Source organism: Pseudorca crassidens, chromosome X, assembly GCF_039906515.1.
Source record: "Pseudorca crassidens isolate mPseCra1 chromosome X, mPseCra1.hap1, whole genome shotgun sequence".
Lineage (NCBI taxonomy): Eukaryota > Metazoa > Chordata > Mammalia > Artiodactyla > Delphinidae > Pseudorca > Pseudorca crassidens.
Window position 1 is genome coordinate 74765508 of NC_090317.1, and position 25801 is coordinate 74791308.

The following is a 25801-nucleotide window of genomic DNA, read 5'->3' on the forward strand; positions in this document are numbered from 1 at the left end:
GAGGGGTGGGATAGGGAGGGTGGGAGGGAGACGCAAGAGGGAGGAGATATGCGGATATATGTATATGTATAGCTGATTCACTCTGTTGTACAGCAGAAACTAACACACCAATGTGGAGCAATTATACCCCAAGAAAGATGTTAAGAAAGCAGGAACCTCCAGACTGACAGTAAACCACACGTTTTGGGTGATAAGTGTCCTGGAAGCAGACAAAGAAAGGTGGGGAAAGACAGGAATCTCCTATGTCCGAATGTGACCTGTTGCTCATTATGCTCTCATTACAATAAAATTAGCCTTACAGATGAGAAGTACCCATCATGCACTGACACCATGATACTTCTGATCTAAAACAAATAAGAACAGAAATCCCTCCTCCCCTCAGGAAGATAGAGCTGGGATGAAAATCAGGGAATACGACCCCCAAACCCCTCCTTCCCCAGTGAATACTCTGCCCCTTTATTTGTATGCCCCTCATAACCGGCTTGCCAGAGAAACCCAGGGCAGCAGCTCCTCACCCATCTGTCTGCTCTCCCTCTGAGAGCGTATTCTTGCTTAAATAAATCCTCACTTTACTTTCTTAACTCCCTGCTTGTCTCCGAATTCTTTTGCGACAAGGCAAGAACCTTAAATTCACTGGGAGCAGTACTGTTCATAAAACGGCTATTATAGCATCTGGTAAATATTTGCTCAGTAAATGTGACTTCCTAACTTGCTACCTGTGCAATCCTACACAGCATTCAATATTTTCTGATGACAATATATCTGAAAACAGTATGCAGGAAATATCCCCATGCCTTTCAGCACAAGAACAGGCACGTGCAAATTCTCCTCTTCCAGTGTTTTTTATTTGCACATTTAATATTCACAAATCATTTTACAGATTTATTCTTTTCACAGGTTCTTTAATTATAGGAAAAATCAGGATTAAAACAGAGCATCGAAGAGGACCAAGAAATTACCAGCAGAGATGGTGCAGAATACAAAGGCTCTAAAAGAGAACAGAGTGAACAAGAGCAGCGTGTAGCCACTTCCTACCAGGCTGGAACACTGACTTCATTAAGGCAAAGCCTTTATTTACTGTGTTATTTCTTTACCCCACCTAGTTTAACCCAAATAGAAAGGCATTCTATTTTCACACTACTGCTCTCTGAGGTCTTAGGAATATAGCTGGTACTACATGTGACCAGTGGCATCCCATGACTATAAACACCTGAATAGACACGTTAAATTTTGATGTGTTAACCATCCCACTGGGAGAATTAAAACGAAAGAGGCAGAAGCTGCTTGATTCTTAAGACTTTGAGAAAAAGGGGAGGGGTGTATGTGTCTGGTGGTGGGAGGAGGGGAAAGAAAAGGGGCTCAAGGAGGAGTGAGGGCAGCAAACCTAACTCTTCCCAATGTATAACCGCTGTGTCTTTCTCAGATGCTAATATAGTATTCTAGTACTCAGAAAAAAACGAGTTATTGACCTCCAGTGAGCTGTACGTTGTAATGGCTAGTAACAGGGAACATACCCTGGGGAGGAGGTGTATTCATTTCATACGTATAACAATGCAATTCAAAACTGTGTCCTACTATGATCTCAGCTAATGTGTTTTCCTATTTTAAATATCAATTCACTGTGTAACCTTGGACAATTTACTTAACCTTTCTGTGCCTCAATTTTCTACCAGTGAAATGAGGATTGTACCACTTTATGTTGAAGATTGGAGGAGATGCATAAAAAGCACTTAAGAATAGTGCCTGGCCAAATCCACAGAGACAGAAAGCAGACTGATGGTTGCCAGGGGCTGGGGAAAAGGGAAAAAGAGGATGACTGCTAATGGCTTTGGGGTTTCTTTGTGAAGTGATGGGAATGTTCTAAAATGAGACAGTGGTGATAGTTGCACAATTATGTGAATATACTGAAAAATCACTGAATTGTATATTATTTTAAAAGGGTGAATTTTATGGTAAAGTATATCCCAATAAAGCTGTTACAAAAAATTCTTAAAAAAATAGAGTAGTGTCTGGCACACAGTAAGTGCCCAATAAATGTTAGCTATTATTTGTAGTAATATTATTGTCACATTATTATTTAGCCATCTTATGACCTAAGTAAATCCCTAGAAATTCTTTATTTTTAATAAAAGCCCATGAATCTAAAAAAGTATTTCTAATTTACATATATGCATTAACATTCACACATTTATTTCTATCCAAATTGTCTCAGAAATGAACAGTTTAATTAAGAAGCACAATTTCAGTATTTTACTCTGGAATAAAACAACTGCATGCAATAGATGTCTGATCATATCATGATAGGCCTTAGATAAATTTCAATGACTTGATGTTATCCAAGAATTGGAAATGATGGGAGATTTTCATTTTCATCTCCAGGAATAAACAGGAAGTTCAAATACAGTAAGTACTTAGATTATATAACGTACACAATTAAACCTTCAAATATAGGCTTGTCAGCCTTCTAATCACATTTTGGGGGACACTTTATAAAAAGACAAATACAGTAAACAGTAAAATGCTTACTAGCCCCATGCCCTGTGACCCCCTCACCTTGCCCAAAAGAAAATCCCCACAATGAAAAGATACAACTCAACTCATGTAGTAAACCACTTAAGAGGCAAAAGACTTGACGATTAATGATTGACTTTTAAGACTACACTGCAAAAAAGATGTTCACATCAATTGAGTATTTATAATCTGAACAGCAATTAAATCCAGTCTTCACCTTTCCTATTGCTAAAGAATATGACAACGGAGTCTCAATCTCAGAAGCAGGAGCAGCAAGTGATAAGCCACGATGGCAGTAATGCACATCACATGCTTGAATTTCATCTAAAGCGTGAAACCTTCCAATTCCCGGAACAGGGTTTCCTTTGCTGGAGTCCCCTTCCCTTCTAGTCTTCCTTTCTATAATTAGCCACGTGCCTCTGCAGCAAATCAGGGAAAGCTGTGTTGAGGGTTACAACTTCCAGATACTCAGGTCTTCTGTGACAGAAAGCAATGCACTTTTTTGAATATATTAAGAAAATATTTATTTATACCCTCAAATTGACCACTCATTTTCAGAAAGATAATTAAATCTCCATCTTACCCGCCTTCATTTAAATCAAATAAAACCATTCCCTAAGTCACCCAAAAGCAACAGATTAAAACACAGAACAAGTTGCCTTAACACCCAATATGTATAATACCCCCCTCACACACACACAAACCCCACCAAAGTTGTGGCCTTAGGAATTTCTGACCAAATATTTAGCCTGAGTAAAATTCAGTGAAGATTTAATTCCCTTTTGAGAAGCATGATTATTTCTTTAATTTCACATTATAATCATTGGGATAGATTACAAAACAACTTTGGAAGAGATGTTTTTAGTGGGAAGTTAGAAACTTTCAGACAATGGAAATGGATGATAATTTAGGACCAATTTTAAAATCAGAACCAGTTTCAAAATATTTTATTTATCAAGACTGAAACATTGGCTTTGTCCTAACAGGGTTTATTTTGAAATTTAAAAGGGAAATTGAAACAAATACAAATACATAACCAAAATATCTAGACAATGCTGAGACAGAGGGGACCAATTTTGTAATGCTCTGTAATTGAATATCATTCCAAGTACTCATTTGTCCTAGTATTGTTCATTTGGTTAATCTGGGGATGGAGAAAGTATATTTTAAAAATTATATATCTATGCATAGGTCATCTTTAAATACCAGTGAATAAATAAACTCCATGATAAAGAAAAGATGTGGAATAAGAAATTCCTATTTTTATAAGTAACTATATTTACAATGAATGTTTTCTGCCTGACTCCTAATCTTTGTCTATTAAGAGTTTTTCACTGTGCAATTTATAGAAGGCAGCAGCTCATATTACCTTAAAAGAACCCTGATTAGCTCAGAATCAGCCTGTCCCAGACACTCTGCTCCCTGAAAAGCCTTCACACTTGTGTGCATAAATAGCTGAGAATACAAGTAGGTGCACATGTGCAAAAAAGTACTTCTCTAAAGGAGAGCTAATTGGCTTTACAAATAAAGTCTAAAACCAAGAAAACAAACTGCTATCCCCAACCCGAAAAACACACCTAATGAAAAAACTGCTAAGCCCACTATGAAAAGGCGGCAGCTGTAAACTCAACTCATCCTACCTCATGCTCTTAAGCATCTAGTTGTTCTGTGAAATCAGCCATTAGAACACTAAATCCCTCCATGTTTACATGGTTAAATGCAGCCTTTGATTTAGCTTTACTTTTTAGTTAGAGGTCAGACTACACAGAATAGCAAGAAATTCCTTACAGCTATGCTGTATCCAAACTGCCTCATTCTACCCTTAAGAGAAGCTGCCCACATGATAATATGCATTAGGGACCTACCAATCTAAATTTCTGAGGTCTTCTACTTGGGTAAGTTCAATCATTGGTCCACTGAGAGCTTCAGTCAAAGGAAAATTACAAGTTGACTGCTAACACCTTAGCTTGCATATGCAGAACTGGGAAGTAAGATTAAAAATTAAGAGTGTCCAGGCATAGAAAGAAACGAAATTGAGTTATTTGTAGTGAGGTGGATGGACCTAGAGTCTGTCATACAGAGTGAAGTAAGTCAGAAAGAGAAAAACAAATACTGTATGCTAACACATATATATGGAATCCAAGAAAAAAAAAAAAGGTCATGAAGAACCTAGGGGTAAGATGGGAATAAAGACACAGACCTACTAGAGAATGGACCTGAGGATATGGGGAGGGGAAAGGGTAAGCTGTGACAAAGTGAGAGTGGCATGGACATATACACACTACCAAACGTAAAATAGATAGCTAGTGGGAAGCAGCCGCATAGCACATGGAGATCAGCTCGGTGGTTTGTGACCACCTAGAGGGGTGGGATAGGGAGGGTGGGAGGGTGGGAGGGAGGGAGACAGATGCAAGACGGAAGAGATATGGGAACATATGTATATGTATAACTGATTCACTTTGTCATAAAGCAGAAACTAACACACCATTGTAAAGCAATTATACTCCAATAAAGATGTTAAAAAAATTAAGAGTGTCACTGAGCTGCTATTAAGCATGGCAGAAAGGTGACTATACAGAAAGACTAAAAAAGCCTATGTTTTAGATGTCCTTTGCTTTTTTTTAAGCAAGTACAGAATTTTCTCTAGTCAAAATCTGAATTTTGCTTAGATGTTTTCTCCTCCCACATCTATGTACCCCTTTCCCAACCTCTCTCATTGTCTTTTTAAGCTTAAGAGAAGTAAAATAGACTATCCCTTATTATTTATGAAAAGAGAGGCATATTCTAATAGTCATAAGGCAATATGTTTAAGAGCTGCACCTGAACTGGTATTCTCAAAACTGAAAATATAGTTACCAACTCTATTCAACTTGCAGGATGTATCCATGTGCTTCCCAAGTCATTGGTTGTCACCCAAATGGACCACAGTGACCCCATCATGCCTTAAGGAGGCATTATACTGTGTGTACAATGCACACATATTTTAAAGAAATAACATTAAGAAGGAAAGGACGGCCTTTCAAACATCAGTTCCTTACATAAACGGTGACGGTGCTTTATGGTTCCCTTTTAATCTCCTCGTATACCCAGTTACCAAATACCTCCAAAATTAGACAAAAGAGGGCCAAAGGCAAAACTCCACGGTGAATTGCATCTTTGAAATGAGCTTTGAATTCCCTGGTTTTTAATTTCCATTTCCTGATTTACTGAGGAGTGAAGGTGAGAATCATCCAACTGATGACAAAGTAAAACAAGAAAACAGGATAAACAGCAAGGGCTTTGCGGTTTGGAGGCTGGCTATCAGCAAGGAAAGCTGTAGAGGCTAAACAAAGCAAAACAAGACAACAAAAAGGAATATTTAATACAATAAGACTGTCACAACTACTAACATTTACTAAACTTGAAGGGGCCTGACATAGTCTGGGACACAGAATTATATACTATAAGTTCAGTTACATTTGTGATCCTCAGAGAAAAAGGCATTTGGCAGCATAGTTTTCTGGACAGCTGAGGGCTACCTGTTTCAAGTATGAAAGCTTGGAAAGGTTTCAACCATTTAAGATGGAAACCTTTCTAAAAGGGGTTTCTTACCCTTTTCTGAGAAGTTACTGAACTGTGCTAAATAGGCTTACAAAACTCCTATGGCAAATGGCTTCACACTGCTGTGTTTTTTGAGTACTTGTTCTTAATAAGTTATCAGCTCTTTTAGATGCCAATCCTCTTGTCCATCCAGGAAACATATACTCATCTTTTTACTCATCAATAATCACCCTTCAAGGAAACCTTTCCTGAACAACCATCTGGTATCCTGCCACCCCAGGTAGAACTGCCCACTTACCTCTTCTGTGTCTCCACTATACACTGCATAGACTTCCATTGCCCACCTGGAAAACTTTTATGCCTAGATTGTGAACTCGGAGGATAGAGACCATGCCTAGCACAATGCCTGACACACAGTCTGTGTTTAATACATATTTGCTGAATTACAGGAACTTCTCTCTCATCTAAGATTCTACTTGCTGAACCACTGTGGGCCTGGACACTTGATAACTAAGTTATTCAGAACTACATGTACGGTAAATTATCAGACTCTAAGTGAGGGAATGAGGGGCTCTTCCATGGGTAGTTAAAGCACCCAAGCTTAATACAATCCTTGGAATATCAATTCTGGCATTCTCAGACCTTACTTTTGGATTACTTCTTGGCTTTTAACCATGTTCCAAAGAGATGTTATTGCACATAAAAATATTAGGCAGTCTGTCTATCCCATTAAAAAGAAGCTAGTGAACACTTCCAGTTTAAGGTGGAATTTTAAGAGAATTTTAGGAAAGTACAAACAATGAGCAAATAGCATTCATTGCCACTGCTACAGGCTCTCACTAATCTTTAGCAGAATTTTCTACTGAAGCAGACAAGTACTATGATACTTACCAACCTATACTGGGAGGTAGTATAGTACATTTCTAAACAGGTATGTGATCTGGTTGGGTTTGAAACTTGATTCCCCTATTCACTAGTTATGTGTCCCAGGGCAAGTTGCTTAACCTCTCTGGGTCTGTTCCTCATCTATAAAGATGGGACCAATAATAACTTTTTTTATTTATTAGGGTTGTTGTGAGGGTTAAATGAGATATGTATGAAGTACTTATGACAGTGCCTGGCCTACAGTAAGCAATTGATAAATGCTGGCTATTATTATGATTAATTTGTCAGGAAAAGGCTCAAGCCATTTCTCAAGTCACCTATGCCTCCTATATGCCAGGACTAAGCTAGGTCTAGTGTAATCTCCTTTTTCAACCCTATCCACTATTTAAGGATTGAAAAGAAAAAAAGACGTGACTCTCCACATCTCGGAAGTCCAGACAGCCAACTCAGATAAGATGAACATTATCCCTACTGAGAGAAGACGGTTCTATGGATGACACTGGCAAGAATCATATCACTCATATGTAACTTATAAGTTACACTCCTCCTCATCTGATCTTCATCTCTAACTCATGTTTCGGTCTGCTCTGTTACTGTAGAGATAAGTACGTTCTTACCTACTATAGACCAGGCAAACATCACGATCACCACAAAAAGCCGGACCATGAAGTTTATTGGTCCTGGCTCGGTCAAAAGTACCAGCCGGCAAACCAGCATTGCCACCGTCAGGGGAAGTATACAGTAACCCAGCACACAGAGGCTCTGAAAAAAAGATCTAAAAAACAACATACATCCATAAAGATCATAAATATAGCTGATCTGTATCATGATACAGTTTATTACACAGATTTCTATGTATCTTGGATCATTACCTTCCTTCAGATACATAATACCTATACCCTAATGTTGATTTTATAAGGATAGGCCTCTGTATTAAACATGTGCTTTAGTTTTGCTCTCCCCATACTCTCCTCCTCTCTGCTTAAACTCCTTAAGAGTCAGCCATCTAGTATCTAGATGATCTGCTCTAATTCCTAGAGACCTCCTTCTCCCACTGAACCTCTAAGAATGGTGTTTCTTAATCTTTTGTGGTTTACAGACCTATTTCAGAATTTGTTGAAAACTATGGACCATCTGTTCCCAAAGACAGACATAATCTTCTAACACAAAAAATTCTGCCTATGATTTCAGGGGCTGGAGCGAGAGCACTGAAGCTTATCAAAGGACCCCAGATAATTTAAGGTAATTTAATTCAACTAGGTTATCTCTGTTCAGTGGTTTTAAGAGAACCTTCTTTTTGGCTCTCATTTATTTTGATTTTTCTTTTTGAAAAATATATAACTAGCCAGACTTCCTTAAAAATCTAAGATATGCAACCTGGCAAGGGAAAAGGGATGCATTTTAATAATACTCACATGTTTCCTCCAAGAAGTTTTGAGTTGAGGGTGATGGTAACTGCACCAAACCAGACAATGACAAACACTTCTGCAAACTGGGGCCCTCCATCTTTTTCGCTATCTACAGAGCCTCTCTGAAGCATTCTGTGACAAGGAAATGGCATGAGAATTGCCTAGTCTTTTATTTAGAGCAACAAAGTTACAGCATGGGTTCTCAAACTTTGAATCAGGGAGCTGCCCTAAACCTCACCTGAAGATCTATAATATGTAGGCTGTACAAAAGTAAAATGCCTGAAGTATATCCCTTATTTCAAATTCCAAATGCCTCAGGACTACAAGAGGTGCTCCATTTGACCTCATGGGAATGCTTAAATGGATTACCGAAGACCTTTTTTAGTTAAGCAGAGGGTATAAACTGAAGGGCTAAATATGGCTCACAGACATGAGGTTGTTGGTCTATACAATACTTAAAATGGTCTTAAATTCAAGTTGATGTTATTTTAAAATTGGGAGGTATTTCTGGATTTTCTTGAAAAATCATAAGAGTTTCCAACACTGGACCTGCATTCCTACATGGCAACAATTGGGTGCAGTTGACACAGCAGCAGATTCCTTCACAAGAGCTTCTGGTAACCAATTCGCAATGCATGCATGTACACATTTGAATTTGTAATCCTTGGGTTAAGGTTCTAGTTCTGGCATTTAAAAATGGAAGCAGTCTATAAACCTATTTAGTTGTTGATTTTTTAAAATCAAAACATACAGATTATCACGAAAAGGCTTTACTTTGAAACTGAGTAATTGAACAGTCACTTATATCCTCTCTAAAAATTTTACAGATGTAAACTGCTTTGAATTTTGGACTCAGAACACTTGTACTCTGTGTCATTTTTTTCCAGTAACAGAATAAGTAACATCAAACTCACAACCTCTTATTACAAAGTATAGAGAAGTCACACAGTAAGTCTTGTCCTGCTATGCTATGTGCCAGTACAGGCTTTTGTATTCTATGGTTCTGCATACTCTATTCCAAGTCCTGACAATCCAGTGCAAAGAATGCTGGCCCTCATCACTTGTTGTCTGGAACTCCTATTGCTTCAGCATGGTATGATAGAAAGAACATTAACTGGCCTGGAAGGCAGGAGACTCAGATATTGATCCTAATTCTGTCACTAGATATGGAAACTGGAGCAGATCACTTGATGTTCTGGGACTCCAATTTTCTTCTCTGCAAATAAGTGGTATTAAACTCCATAATCTCTAAGGTTAATCTTTCAAAACTAAGAAAGTATATGCTCAGAGCTTCTAATATAAACCCTTTCATCAAGGCACTGGATTGTTTCCCTTGATATGGTTATTAAAGGCACAAGATAGAGCACTCCACGTTTTTACCTAGATTACCATGTGCTTGACTTACATTTAAAAATGGGTAAAGAAGCCAGTAAGAAACTTGAATTTAAAATCATAAAAGGTTCGGCCTGGAAAGGACCCTCAACCATCTCCTTTTATAGATATGGAAAAGGAGACCCAGAGAGGTTACGTGGGAAGAGATGTGTAATAATTGCAGAGGTAGAGAATGGGCAGTCAAGGAAAGCTGAGGTTGAATTCCAGGTCTACCACTGAATATTTGACCTTGGTTCAGTCCTCAATCTCTTTGAACCTGAGCTTGTTCGTCAAAAGAGGAAAAATATTCACTTCTTGTCATGAGGATAAGAGAAGGTATTTAAAAGTTTTCTGTAAGCTAAGAAAAATCATTATACAAATTTTGGTTATTAGTGGCCGAAAGTCACTCTGCTGATAGCAAAGTTAGGATGAGAACTCGGAACTGAATCCTAGTGCAGTATTTTTTCCACTCTACCAGTGGTTATATTCCCCTCTCCAGCGGAACTTTTGCTTTCCTTCTTCTGTCCTTTCCCTTTACATACAATGCATACGGAAAACATAACACTTTGAAACATGATCTTGCTTTGAACTCTACCACTTCTACTCTAATTTATTCTCACTTATACTTTTAGTAAATTTTTAAAGAATTATGTTTGCAAATAAACAGTGCTTAAACCTACAGATACTTAATTCACTTAGCTTAATGAGGTACATGAGTGTGAATAAATGTTGAACAGAAATGGCTAAAACAGGATAAGAAGTCATTGGTAAATGAAGGTGGGCATAATTTTCACATCTTTAAATTCCATCACTCTTTGAATTGATCTAGAAAACTACTTGACTTTTTAGATTTAAATACATAAGGAGTACAATATGTCATAGAAGTCCTAAATGAAATATTCAGTCAAAATCCCCTTCAATTTTGAAACTCCATGAAAAAAATCTAATCTATCTCAAATGACAAAGAAAGGAAATATAAGTACTTACAATGCAAGCGTCACACAAAGGATCAAAGGGCCCCATAAATCCCCTACAAGAAAAGACAGAAGACTGTTAAGACACAACCATGTAGTGTTTTCTGTCTTTATTCCAATATGTACATCTCCCACTCTTGGAATTCAGACATCAAGGCTCTCCCTGTCTGCCCAAGCCTTCCGACCTCTGCTATCCCTCTGCTGACCCTCCCTGCTCCCTAATTCTGAATGCCCTTCTTCATATATCCTTTAAGTTTTGTTCACTTCACATCCCACAAATCACCCCTCTCCCCACCTACTAAGCCACATTCCAGCATGCTACAGTTAAAGACCAACGAGCAAGGAGTCAAAAGACATAAGTGCCCTACCCTGCACCACCAAAAAGAAGACTAAAGCCAAGTCACTTTACCTATCTGAGACTACATTAGACAAGGCAAATATAATCAGGTTCACCTCACAAATATGAAAAACAAAGCTGGGAAGAAGTGACATGCCCAAGTTTCCGTAAACAGTTAAGTGTGGGGGTGGGACCAGAACCTAGAACCAAAACCAGAATCTTCTGATTCCTACTACAAAGTCCTTTCCACTCTGCAATACTGTTTCCCTTTCATAATTACTACATTGAACTAGCATAGAATTGCTGTTCTTATAGGTGAAAAACAGCCCAACACTGGTAATTTCATAGGGTTAAATGTTAACAAACAACATGAAAACTTTTTGAAAACTATAAAGGCTCTGTCAACATTAGGTCTAATCACTGTGGTTCTCAATCAATAGCTGTTGGGTGATTAATAAACCAACAGTTCAGTAACATACAGCTTAAAGCACAATTATCTTCCTCAAGTAATATGAAAAAAGGTACATATACCACTTCTAACTTTAACCTCACTTGTACATAACTTTATGTGAAAGAAGTGTGCATATGTACATACTTACGTCTTTTTTTTAAATAAGTAATTTTGACACCACTGTGGAAAGTTTGTTAAAGATGTAAAAAAAGAAAAACCATAATCCTACCACTCTAATAAACTATTGTTAATTAAATAAGCAATAAATTGTTAAAATTTATCAACTGAAAAGCTGAATTCAAGTACAACTGACATTAATACGCTGTTTTTTTAATGCAGTGAAGACTTTTTAATTTGTAAAAGATTCATAACTGTATTTTAAAACTATTCTTATTCTTGTGAAATACATAAAACACAAAATTTACCATTTTAGTCACTTTTAACTGTACAGGCACGGAGTATATTCACTGTTGTGCAAGCAACACACCATCCATCTCCAGAACTTTTTCATCTCCCAAACTGAAACTCCAACCCATTAAACAGTAACTCCTCAATACCCCCTCAGTCCCTGACAACCATCATTTAACTTTTTTTCTCTATAAATCTGACTACTCTAGGTACCTAACATAAGTGGAATCATGTATGTCCTTTTGTGTATGGCTTATTTTACTTAGCATAATGTCTTCAAGGTTCATCCAAGTTGTAGCATGTATCAGGAATTTCACTCCTTTTTAAGGATAATAACCCATTCATATATGGCATACACCATGGTGTATATAACACACTTTGTTTACCCATCCATCCACTGATAGACGTAAGAGTTGTTTTCACCTGCTGCTATGAACACAGGTGCAAATAACTGTTTGAGTCCGTGCTTTCAATTCTTTTGGGTATATACCCAGAAGGAGACGTGCTGAATGAATCATGTGGTAGTTCTATACTATAAATTTTATATACTATAAAATTATGTGGTAATTTTTTGAGGAACCACCATGTTGTTTTACACAGTGGCTGTACCATTTTACATTCCCACCAGCAATGCACAAGGGTTCCAATTTCTCCACATCCTCAACAACACTTGTTATTTTCTGTTTCTTTGACAATAACCATCCTAATGGATCTGAATTGGTATCTAATTGGATAAGACAGCTTTTCTGAGGAAGAAACTTCAACCTCAGAAAAGTTAACTGTCTTATCCAAGATCACACACTATTCAAACACTGATTTGCCCATGCTCTTTCCACTACATACGAGCTGTAGCAAATCATGTGTCAGCTTCAACCCACAATGTACTATGTTGAAAAAGATTCTGACGCTGCATCCAATTGCCACACAGTGATGGCACATTTGCCACATATTTGACATCCTTATATTACAGCTGAAATGCTGCCAAAATAGAAGGTACACTCATGTACAACATCATTGTTACTACTCTCAAACAATAGATTCAATTTTTTTCTGACAAAGGGTACTAAGAAAAACCAAGAATGCTTGAAAAGAAAAGGTCTAACAATTTTAAGAATAAATTCTAAATAACAGCAAAATTTTCTGCAAACACTGTTTTGGAACTCCTAAAGAAAGCAGTCAACAGACTAAATGATCATTCTGAAAATAGAAATGTCAATAAAGTACTATTAATTTGTTAAACCTTTAATGGGTATTAGCTATTATTCTAATTTAACATTTACACATTTTGCCTTTCCCTTGGAAATCATTAGCTCTTTGGTTGAACAAAGTCCCTATGTCTTTGCCACTTCCAGAAATATTCTTTGCAGTGTCTATTATAGCAGGTGAAAATATACAGTCTATATTTATTGATGAGGACAATATATTCAGCAAAATCTTCCAATCTCTGAAATTCCATCCTAAATTTTTAACTTTTTTCAAAAACTTCATTTATGTATTTTTTCATCCTGCAAAATGACATCAGTTTTATTACCACAGAGCCTTTGCCTTATAAAATACTTATGATAATGTATGATGAGAAACAGCAAAGCCTCAAAATCCTTATATACTTACAATCTCTCAAAAGAGTATTGCTTTTCCTTGGGTACAAAACATGCATGAATTTTTTCCCAACAGCTTTTAGATCACGCATCTGAAAGATATAAACAACTTGTACTGTGATGACCAAGGTTGCCAAGAAGCCCCCTCACTTAATTTGCTAAAATTTCTTTTATTTCAATCTCCTGGGAGCCCTTCATTGAATTTTAGAGCTATAACTCCAGTTTAATTCCTTCACTATACAAACAAACCAGAGAGGTGGGGTTTTTCTATTAACTCCTTTTTCTATTAACTTTTCCTATTAACTCCTTAAGCCAACATCTAACTCTTTACCACATTCATCAGTTCTGTTTTGAGTTTTTAAACTCCACAGAAGAGAAACATAGCCCTCCTAATATGTTACTTAAAGAAACGAAAATAATAGCACTAGTAAAATCTGCTCTGCAAAACACAGCACCTAACTTTCAGTTCATACATGATGAGGTCACAAGGGGCAATCAGCCTGCTCCCAAGCTAACACATTCTTCACAATGTGTAAAGTCAATTAATTTTCAACATTCCCATACATTCTGGCAAATGAATCCTAGAAGCCAGATTTTAAAAAATCAAGACATTTAAAGAAGGGTGCAGTCATATAAACATAACCTCTCAAATTATAGTTGAGGTAATTCTGTCCTAATTTAGAAATTTCTTCATGTCATTAATAGTTCTTTGTAAACATGACTTTTAATGGTTGTTTACCATTCTACCACATAGATGTAACATAATTTACTTAACCGATTACTCTTCTTTGCAACTTTCTCCCATTATAAATATTGCTGTAACAAACATCTTTGTATAAACATTTTTCTGTATTTTTTAAAATACTTTTGTATTAAAAATTTTTTTTCCTTATACTATACCTAGAGAAGTGGGAATTATCACCTCAAAAAGATTGGACATTTTAAGTTCCTTAATATCCATTACAGCCAAACTGCTTTCCAAAAAGGCTGTACCAAATTATTCTCTAGGGGAGAACCTTAAATTTCAATAAATAAAATACACTGAAAACCAGTGAACCAATCAAAAATATTACGAAGTGCTATTAGCTATTTAGCCCCATGACACTGAACAGAAGTTCTCTCAACTTGTCTAACTTACAATGGTATTCTGAACAGATTCATTCAGTGTGGAGCTGTCAAATTCCCGAATGCGAGATCTCATGGGAATGGTGATTTCTCCTTCCACAGGGATGTCTTGTGAGATAGATATATCTGAAAGGCCTGCAAACTGAGAAGAATTAGGGACAAAAATTTAAAGCCTGTAATAAACTGTAGGATTCCCCCAAAGACATCATCATTTCCCAGAGAGCAGGACCATGTCTTTTTGTAGGGTTTTATACAGTTTTTAAAATAAGGTGTTAGCTCACCAGACATCGAAAAATGCAGTTAGCTAAAATTCTCAAACGCTTATTTCTTTTAACTTAAAGAAGGAGATGGCAAACAATGGAAAAAATTATAAAGTAAATGGCATAGACTTTCTTGCCCTCAAATATCTGGTTTCTTTCAAGCATGAAATCTTTTTTTTATATCTTTATCAGAGTATAATTGCTTTACAATGTTGTGTTAGTTTCTGCTGTACAACGAAGTGAATCAGCTATATGTATACATATATCCTCATATCCCCTCCCTCTTAAGCCTCTCTCCCACCCTCCTATCCCACCCCTCTAGGTCATCACAAAGCATCAAGCTGATCTCCCTGTGCTATACAGCAGCTTCCCACTAGCTATCTATTTTACATTTGGTAGTGTATATACATCGATGCTACTCTTTCACTTTGTCCCAGCTTCCCCATCCCCCACACCCGTGTCCTCAAGTCCGTTCTCTGTCTGCGTCTTTATTCCCACCCTGCCACTAGGTTCATCAGTACCGTTTTTTTAGATTCCATATATGTGTTAGCATACGGTATTTGCTTTTCTCTTTCTTACTTCACTCTGTATGACAGGCTCTAGGTCCATCCACCTCATTACAAATAACTCAATTTCACTCCTTTTTATGGCTGAGTAACATTCCATTGTATATATGTGCCACATCTTCTTTATCCATTCATCTGTCGAAGGACATTTAGGTTCCTTCCATGTCCTGGCTATTGTAAATAGTGCTGCAATGAACATTGGGGTGCATGTCTCTTTTTGAATTATAGTTTTCTCAGGGTATATGCCCAGTAGTGGGATTGCTGGGTCATATGGTAGTTCTATTTGTAGTTTTTTAAGGAACCTCTATACTGTTTTCCACAGTGGCTGTATCAATTTTCATTCCCACCAACAGTGCAGGAGGGTTCCCTTTTCTGCACACCCTCTCCAGCATTTATTGTTTCTAGATTTGTTGATGATGGCAATTCTGACCAGTATGAGATGATACCTCATTGTGGTTTTCATTTGCATTTCTCTAATGATTAGTGATGTTGAGCATCTTTTCATGTGTTTGTTGGCAATCTATATGTCTTCTTTGAAAAAATGTCTATTTAGGTCTTCTGCCCATTTTTGGATTGGGTTATTTGTTTTTTTTGATATTGAGCTGCATGAGCTGTCAAGCATGATATCTTAACAGGATAGAAGCTAGTAAGATTGCAGAACTTTTAGTGACATTTCAGTGATCACATCTTAGCACAGCCACAATTCTGTTGCACTTCTGCTCCTTAGTGGGCTCCAGTGGCCTCTGCTGGCTAAAACAGAGCATTATGCTGGCTAAAACTGGAGCATTATGTGAAATCTAAAGGGAAACTGGGAAGAACATGGAAATAGCAAAACACATCATTATTTATACTCTTTTTACCAGATTACTGGCAACCACAGATCAAATAACATTTCCAAAGTGAACTGCAAGATTGCAAACTTTTAAACTCTTACGTTCATATGCCAAATTTGATTACTGTGACTGAAACTCTAGAATCTTCAAGTTCCTAAGAAAACAGAAGCAATCCCTTCTCATATGGTTTTTGGCCCAATGTTTAGTGGGCAATAGTTACAGGTAAATGAAATACAAGACAGTATACTAAAATTTTAGGAAGAATAAGGTTGTTCAAAGAACTTATGAAAAGCAGCTTCTCAATCACACTCTTAATAAGGAAATGCAAATTAAAGCTACTTGAAAATTCTTCACCTGTTAGACCGGCAAAAATCCAAGTTTGACCACACATTCTGCAAGTGAAGCTGAGGGGTAAAAGCACTCACACACTGCTGCTGGGGAGGTAAAATGGTACCAGGCCCTATTGAAGATTAATCTGGCAATATCCAGTAAATTTACATATGGATTGCTCACCACTTTTAGGAGTCTAAAGTGGTAAAAATACAAAAAGTCATATATATATATATATATATATATATATACACACACACACACACACACACAAACACACACACAAGGCTCTTCATTACAACACTACCTGTAAAAGCGAAAAACCTGAGAATAGCCCAAATGCCCATCAACAGAGAACCAGTTGAATAAAGCATGGTATGTCCACATAATGGAGTGCTATGCAGCTGTAAGAAGGAATGGGTATATCTCTAAAGAACTATTATGGAGTGTTAAATTAAAAAATAATGTGGAGGAAAGTCTGTATACATGCTACCATTTATCTGAGAAAAGAGGGGGTACAAATATATATATACATATCTGAATATCTTTTAAATATAAGAAATAAGTCATGTAATGTGACCTGTCACATGTAATGTAAGAAATGTCATAGATTTTTTTTAAAAGAGGCTTCCTAATTAGGAAAGGAGGGAATAAGGTGGAGGAAACAAGTAGAGAAGTTAGTCTTCTTGGAACACACATTGTTCTGTATATATAACTTGAAATCATATAAATAACTTCACAGAATTATGAGACAAAATTAAAATTTAAAAGCAGTCCCAAAAACTGAAAGAAAAATGAAACAAATGAACCTACTGAATTAAATACACAACCACACAGAGAGCAACTATTTCAAGTGACTTTACAACACTGTAATTTGACTTCCAATTAGGATGTAGAAAGCTGGAATGAGCATCCCATCCACTAGAACAATGAGAAAAAGCTAGACTAACTACAAAATCATAACTTTCCTTGAACCCATCAGAGAGCTGAGGTTGTAGGGCAACCAAGCAGCATGAATGAAATCTAAGGAAAGACAGGCACTTACTTCCAAGAAGAGATGGGACATGAGCACTGGCTCATCTGTAGCAAAGCACGAGAAGACAACAACACGGGGCATCACACAGATGATTAAGAATTCAGCTAAAATTTAAAAATGAATTGCTAAAGACCAAGTGTTGACTAGTGTGAGAGTACAGTGTCCCTGGAAACATTAGACACAGGAGGCATTCACACCCGCTTGCAGGCTCTTCTCCACAGACTTCCATTGGTCCAGGTGTAAGGGGAGTAGCTGCCTCTTCTGAGAAAAGCACAGAGACCGGCTCAGACCCTTCTCCCCTACAGAAAAAGAGACTTAAAGCTGCTGGGGGAAGATCAGCAAACTCTGTTGTCTCCAGAGCACAGGTGAAAACCCACTGTGGCTGGGGAAAGGGAAAAGACAAACCTCACTACTCCTGGAGGAGGGGTGGGAAATCATCCTGAGGCCAGACTATTAGAGTCTCCCTTCAGCTGGGGGAGAGACAGGATCACTGAGAAAGTCTCACCCAGGAAGACTCAGGGACATATGACCTACCTAAGGCAGAGGCTGGACCAAAACAACAAAGAATCTCCACCTCCCAGGTACCCACCACAAGGCTAGCAAGTATGCAACAACAAGCAATAGCAGTCTAGTGCTAAGGGAGGGGCTAGAGCTTGGAGAGAAACCAACTATCTTATGCAGGGGCAAAGGGAATACAGAAAACTAAGCATGGAGGAGGAACATTAAGAAAAACACTGGGAAAACCTAGTGCCCACCCTAAGCACAAGGTAATAGGGGAGGAATTTGAAGCTGATGATGCATTGAAGGTTCCCATATCAAGTACAAAACCCAAATACAGTTCAACTCCTTACTATATTAACTTAACCCCCATAGTAACAACTTAGCAGAAAAGATGTGCCATTTCCAGGCAGTCTCTACTGTTATACACGATGGCCAGTGATCAATAAAAAAATTACCCCTTCCCCATACACATACACACACACACACACACACACACACACACACACACACACACAGGGAAACAACCTTCTGTTACAAGACAAAGCAATTAAACCAGACTCTGAGGTGACCCAGATGTTAGAATTTCAGAAGAAAAATTTACCATGAATACAATTAAAATGTTAAAAAAGGCTCTAGTAGAAAAGATACATGCATGAATGATGATGAATTTCTGCCAAGAGATGGAAACTGTAAGAGTCAAATGGCAATGCTAGAAGTAAGTGAATACAGTAACAGATGAAGAATGCCTTTGACAGCCTTACCAGCAGACTCAACAGAGCCAAATAAAGAAATCGGTGATAGGTCAGTGAAAATTATCTAAACAAAAACAAAACAAGAAGAGTTAGAAAATTTAAAATTACACACATCAAATCATTGTATTGGGGCTTCCCTGGTGGCACAGTGGTTGAGAGTCCCCCTGCCGATGCAGGGGACACGGGTTCGTGCGCCGGTCCAGGAAGATCCCACATGCCGCGGAGTGGCTAGGCCCGTGAGCCATGGCCACTAAGCCTGCGCGTCCAGAGCCTGTGCTCCACAGCGGGAGAGGCCACAACAGTGAGAGGCCCGTGTACCGCCAAAAAAAAAAAATCATTGTACACCTTAAACTTGTACAATGTTATATGCCAATAATATCTCAATAAAACTAGAAAATAACAAAAAAGAACACCCCAAAACAGAACAGAGCATACAAGAACTGTGGGTCGATATTATACAGTCTAATTTGTATATTACTGAAATCCCACAAGAGGAGAAAGATAATGGATCTGAAAAAAATATTTGAAAAGGTAACAACTGAATTGTTTTCCAAAAATAACGAAGACATCAAATGACAGATCCAAGCCCAGAAAACCCCAATCAAGATAAATACCTCGGGCTTCCCTGGTGGCGCAGTGGTTGAGAATCTGCCTGCCAATGCAGGGGACACGGGTTCGAGCCCTGGTCTGGGAAGATCCCACATGCCGCGGAGCAACTAGGCCCGTGAGCCACAACTACTGAGCCTGCGCATCTGGAGCCTGTGCCCCGCAACAAGAGAGGCTGCGACAGTGAGGCCCGTGCACTGCGATGAAGAGTGGCCCCCGCTCACCACAACTAGAGAAAGCCCTCGCACAGAAACGAAGACCCAACACAGCCAAATAAATAAATTTTAAAAAATAAATAAAAATTATATTAAAAAAGATAAATACCTAAAGACAAAAGCAAAAATCCACAAACCTAAACACATTCACACTACTGAAAACCAAAGATAAAGAGGAAAACCTTAAAGTCTGCCAGAGAAAAAAGACATTGCAATCAGAGGAAAAAGGTAACAGACATCTCACCCAAAACTACACAAGGCAGAAGAAAATGGACACACCTTTAGAGTGCTGAACAAATAAAACTGTCAACCCAGAATTCTAAACCCAGCAAAAATAGCTATTAAAAATGAAGGCAAAACAATGACATTTTTCAGATGAGCAAAAGCTGAAACATGCACTATAAGAAATGTTAAAGTATGATCTTCAGAAAGGAATATGATATCAGAAGGAGATTTGGATTTACACAAGGAAATGAAGATAACCAGAAGTGGTTTAAATGATGGTAAATATAAAAAATATTTTATTTTTAATTATTCTAAAAGATGACTGCCTAAAGCAGAGGTCACCAAACTTCTTCTGTGAAGGACCCAAATAGTAAATATTTTAGGTTTTGAGAGCCAAATGGTTTCTGTTGCAGTTGCTCAACTCTGCCACTGTAGCATGAAAGCAATCAAAGACAATACATAAAAAATTATGTTTGGGGGGCTTCCCTGGTGGCGCAGTGGTTGGGGGTCCGCCTGCCGATGCGGGGGGCACAGGTTCGTGCCCTGGTCTGGGAGGATCCCACGTGCCGCGGAGTGGCTGGGCCCGTGAGCCATGGCCGCTGGGCCTGCGCGTCCGGAGCCTGTGCTCCGCGGCGGGAGGGGCCACGGCAGTGGGAGGCCTGCGTACTGCAAAAAAAAATTATGTTTGGCTGTGTTCCAATGAAACCTTATTTACAAAAATAGGTAGTGGGCCAGACTTTAAATTATAAAAATATAACATTTAGGAGATAACTGGAAATTTGAACACCGACAAGATATTTGATATTAGGGAATTATTGATTTTTTAGATGTACTAATGATATTGTGGTTATGTTCTTTAAAAACAGAATCCTTATCTTTTAGAGATACATATCAAATATTTACTAATGTAATGATGCTGGGGATTTGCTTCAAAATAGTATAGAGAAAAGCGGGTAGGGCTATAGAAGAAAGAAGATTGGCCATAAACTGGTAATTATTATTGAAGGTTGGGTACCTGAGGGTCCACATTACCATTCTACTTTTGTGTGTTTGAAATTTTTCTTAATAAAAAGTTAAAAAATAAACAAAAAATTCCTAATTTTAGGGACCATCTAAGTTCTTTTTCCTTTTTGCCTCCCCTCCCCAGGCCAAAATGAATCTAAATATAATCAAGCCTCTGGATCTTAAAGTTTACAGGAAATATGTGGACAGAGGCACATACTAAAAATACCACAAGGATACAATCAGCCAAATACAGAAAGTGGAGAATTCTACAAGAGAAATGACTGAATTTAAACAAATAAATTACATTAAAAAGAGAACACATATATTAAAAGAGACTTATTGGGACTTTCCTGGTGGCTCAGTGGTTAAGAATCCACCTGCCAACACAAGGGACACGGGTTTGAGCCCTGGTCTGGGAAGATCCCACATGCCGCAGAGCAACTAAGCCCATGCACCACAACTACTGAGCCTGCACAAGCCACACCTACTGAGCCTGCGTGCCACAACTACTGAAGCCCACGCGCCTAGAGCCCATGCTCACAACAAAAGAAGCCACCGCAATGAGAAGCCTGTGTACTGCAACAAAGAGTAGCCCCTGCTCGCCACAACTAAAGCCTGCATGCAGCAACAAAAACCCAACACAGCCAAAAATAAAATAAATTTTTAAAAAAACAAACAAACAAAGGAAAAGAAATGTTCCTTTAGAGAAAAGAGAGACTTACTAACCAAATGCAATTTGTTGACCTTGTTTGGATCCTGATTTGGACAAATTGTAAAAACACATTTTTTTTTTTAGAAAATTGGGAGGTGAATAGAGATTAGATGATATTAAGGAGTGATTATTATTATGTTATGTGTGATAACAAAACAAAAGTCCTTACCTATTAGGGAAACATACTGAAGTATTATGGGTAAAGTGATATGTCTCAGATTTGCTTTAAAACACTCACAAAAGATTATGAAAGACAAGGAAAGACTGAAGAACGATTACAAACTGAAGGAAACTAAGGAAAAATAACAGCTAAATGCAATGTGAGATCCTGGATAAGATCCTGGAACAAAAAAGGACATTCGTGGAAATCCTGATAAAATTCAAATAAGATCTGTAGTTTAATAGTGTTGTACCAATGTTAACTTCCTGGTTCTGATCACTGTACTATGGTTATATACAATGTTAACACTAGAGGAAGCTGGGTGAGGGGTATACAGGAACTCTCTGTACCATTTTTGCAATTTTTCTGTATGTCTAAAATCAGTTCAAAATAAAAAGGTTAAAATAATACTCCAGAAAAAAATATGGTGGGGAAATAAAAAAGAATAGCAGAATGTTGATAGGTATATGGGTTTCGTTATACTACTCTTTATTTACATATTTGAAAGCTTCCATAGTAAAATGGTAAAATATATCACTTCCTTGTTTCGGCCATTCCCTCAAACTACTCTCCTTCCTCTCATCTTCTCTGATCAAACTGCTCTTCACTCTCCCACTCTCTTAATCCTTTGTAGTCTACACTAGTCTTCCCACAACTTTACTGATAGTGCTAATAGTGACCTCATAATCAAGAAATAAAAGAATCTGGGGATTTCCCTGGCAGTCCAGTGGTTAAGACGCCGTGCTTCCAATGCAGGGGGTGCAGGTTCGATCCCTGGTGGGGGAACTAAGCTCCCACATGCCCCGGGGCATGGCCAAAAAAATAAAAAATAAATAAATGAAAGAAAACCTGCAAGCAAAAAAAAGAAAAACAAAAGAAATACAGGGCTTCTGGAAGATGGCGGAAGAGTAAGACGCAGAGATCACCTTTCTCCCCACAGATACACCAGAAATACATCTACACGTGGAACAACTCCTACAGAACACCTTCTGAACACTGGCAGAAGACCTCAGACCTCCCAAAAGGCAAGAAACCCCCCCACGTACCTGGGTAGGGCAAAAGAAAAAAGAATAAACAGAGACAAAAGGATAGGGACGGGACCTGCACCAGTGGGAGGGAGCTGTGAAGGAGGAAAGGTTTCCACACACTAGGAAACCCCTTCGTGGGCAGAGACTGCGGGTGGCGGAGGGGGAAGCTTCAGAGCCGTGGAGGAGAGCACAGCAACAGGGGTGCGGAGGGCAAAGCGGAGAGATTCCCGCACAATGGATCGGTGCCAACCGGCACCCACCAGCCCGAGAGGCTTGTCTGCTCACCCACCTGAGCGGGCAGGGCCTGGAGCTGAGGCTCGGGCTTCAGTCGGAGCGCTGGGAGAGGACTGGGGTTGGCGGCATGAACACAGCCTGCAGGGGGTTGGTGCAGCACAGCTAGCCAGGAGGGAGTCCGGGGAAAAGTCTGGACCTGCCGAAGAGGCAAGAGACTTTTTCTTCCCTCTTTGTTTCCTGGTGTGCAAGGAGAGGGGATTAAGAGCGCTGCTTAAAGGAGCTCCAGAGACGGGCTCGAGCCGGGGCTAAAAGCGCGGACTCCAGAGACGGGCATGAGACTCTAAGGCTGCTGCCGCCGCCAACAAGAAGTCTGTGTGCGAGCACAGATCACTACACACCCCCCTTTCGGGGAGCCTGTGGAGCCCGCCACTGCCAGGGTCCCGGGATCCAGGGACAACTCCCCCGGAAGAACGCACGGCGCGTCTCAGGCTGGTGCGACATCATGCTGGCCTCTGCCACCGCAGGCTCGCCCCACACTCCGTGTCCCTCCCTCCCCCCGAACCTGAGTGAGCCAGAGCCCCCGAATCAGCTGCTACTTTAACCCTGTCCTGTCTGAGCGAAGAACAGACACCCTCCAGCGACCTACACACAGAGGAGGGGCCAAATCCAAAGCTGAGCCCCTGGGAGCTGTGAGACCAAAGAATAGAAAGGGAAGTCTCTCCCAGCAGCCTCAGAAGCAGCGGATTAAAGCTCCACAAACAACTTGATGTACCCTGCATCTGTGGAATACATGAATAGACAACGAATCATCCCAAATTAAGGAGGTGGACTTTGAGAGGAAGATTTATGATTTTATTCCCCTTTTCCTATTTTTGTGAATGTGTATGTGTATTCTTCTCTGTGAGATTTTGTCTGTATAGCTTTGCTTCCACCATTTGTCCTAGGGTTCTATCCGTCCGTTTTTTGTTTGTTTTTTTTTAATTCTTTTTCTTAATAATTCTTTTTTATTTTATTAACTTTCTTTTATTTTATTTTATCTTTTTCCTTACTTTCTTTCCTTCCCTCCTTCCCTCCTTAAGACAACGAATCATCCCAAATTGAGGAGGCGGACTTTGAGAGCAAGATTTATAATTTTTTCCCCTTTTCCTCTTTTCGTGAGTGTGTATGTGTATGCTTCTGTGTGAGATTTTGTCTGTATATCTTGGCTTCCACCATTGGTCCTAGGGATCTATCCATCCATTTTTTTCTTTTTTTAATCTTAATAATTATTTTTTTATTTTAATAACTTTATTAAATTTTATCTTACTTTATATTATTTTACTTTATCTTCTTTCGTTCTTATTTTCCTTCCTTCCTCCTTCCCTCCTTCCCTCCTTCCTTCCTCCCTCCCTCCCTCCCTCCCTCTCTCCTTTCTTTCTTTCTTTCTTTCTTTCTTCTACTAATTCTTTCTTTCTACTTTTTCTCCCTTTTACTCTGAGCCGTGTGGATGAAAGGCTCTTGGTGCTGCAGCCAGGAGTCAGTGCTGTGCCTCTGAAGTGGGAGAGCCAACTTCAAGACACTGGTCAACAAGAGACCTCCCACCTCCACATAGTACCAAACAGCAAAAATCTCCCAGAGATCTCGATCTCCACACCAGCACTCAGCTTCACTCAACGACCAGCAAGCTACAGTGCTGGACACCCTATGCCAAACAACTAGCAACACAGGAACACAACCCCACCCATTAGCAGAGAGGCTGCCTAAACTAATAATAAGTCCACAGACACCCCAAAACACACCACCAGAGGTGGACCTGCCCACCAGAAACACAAGATCCAGCCTCATCCACCAGAACACAGGTACTAGTCCCCTCCACCAGGAAGCCTACACAACCCACTGAACCAACCTTAGCCACTGGGGACAGACACCAAAAACAACAGAAACTACGAACGTGCAGCCTGCAAAAAGGACACCCCAAACACAGTAAGATAGGAAAAATGAGAAGACAGAAAAACGCACAGCAGATGAAGGAGCAAGATAAAAACAAATGAAGAGGAAATAGGCAGTCTACCTGAAAAACAATTCAGAATAATGATAGTAAAGATGATCCAAAACCTTGGAAATAGAATAGAGAAAATACAAGACACATTTAACAAGGACCTAGAAGAACTAAAGATGAAACAAACAACGATGAACAACACAATAAATGAAATTAAAAATACTCTACTCTAGATGGGATTAATAGTAGAATAACTGAGGCAGAAGAACGGATAAGTGACCTGGAAGATAAAATAGTGGAAATAACTACTGCAGAGCAGAATAAAGAAAAAGAATGAAAAGAACTGAGGACAGTCTCAGAGACCTCTGGGATAACATTAAACGCACCAACATTCGAATTATAGGGGTTCCAGAAGAAGAAGAGAAAAAGAAAGGGACTGAGAAAATATTTGAAGAGATTATAGCTGAAAACTTCCCTAATATGGGAAAGGAAATAGTTAATCAAGTCCAGGAAGCACAGAGAGTCCCATGCAGGATAAATACAAGGAGAAACACACCAAGACACATATTAATCAAACTGTCCAAAATTAAATACAAAGAAAACATATTAAAAGCAGCAAGGGAAAAACAACAATAACACACAAGGGAATCCCCATAAGGTTAACAGCTGATCTTTCAGCAGAAACTCTGCAAGCCAGAAGGGACTGGCAGGACATATTTAAAGTGATGAAGGAGAAAAACCTGCAACCAAG

General features: G+C 38.9%; 1 protein-coding gene across 7 annotated transcripts in view; it reads right to left on the reverse strand.

Annotated features, from left to right (window-relative positions):
- YIPF6 (Yip1 domain family member 6) overlaps positions 1-25801 on the reverse strand; it is an 87647-nt gene that overhangs the window by 52226 nt on the left and 9620 nt on the right. For 4 of the 7 annotated variants that reach the window (XM_067723418.1, XM_067723417.1, XM_067723416.1 and 1 more), the window contains exons 2-6: positions 14623-14751; positions 13498-13576; positions 10704-10746; positions 8352-8477; positions 7554-7711 (exon numbers count right to left, since the gene is read on the reverse strand). In XM_067723418.1, the coding sequence (XP_067579519.1) occupies positions 7554-7711; positions 8352-8477; positions 10704-10746; positions 13498-13576; positions 14623-14685 (469 nt within the window). In that variant the 5' untranslated portion in view covers positions 14686-14751. Of the gene's footprint in view, positions 1-823; positions 5834-7553; positions 7712-8351; positions 8478-10703; positions 10747-13497; positions 13577-14622; positions 14752-25801 lie in introns of those variants that run through there. The other 3 variants (XR_010940006.1, XM_067723419.1, XM_067723415.1) reach the window with 3 other exon arrangements.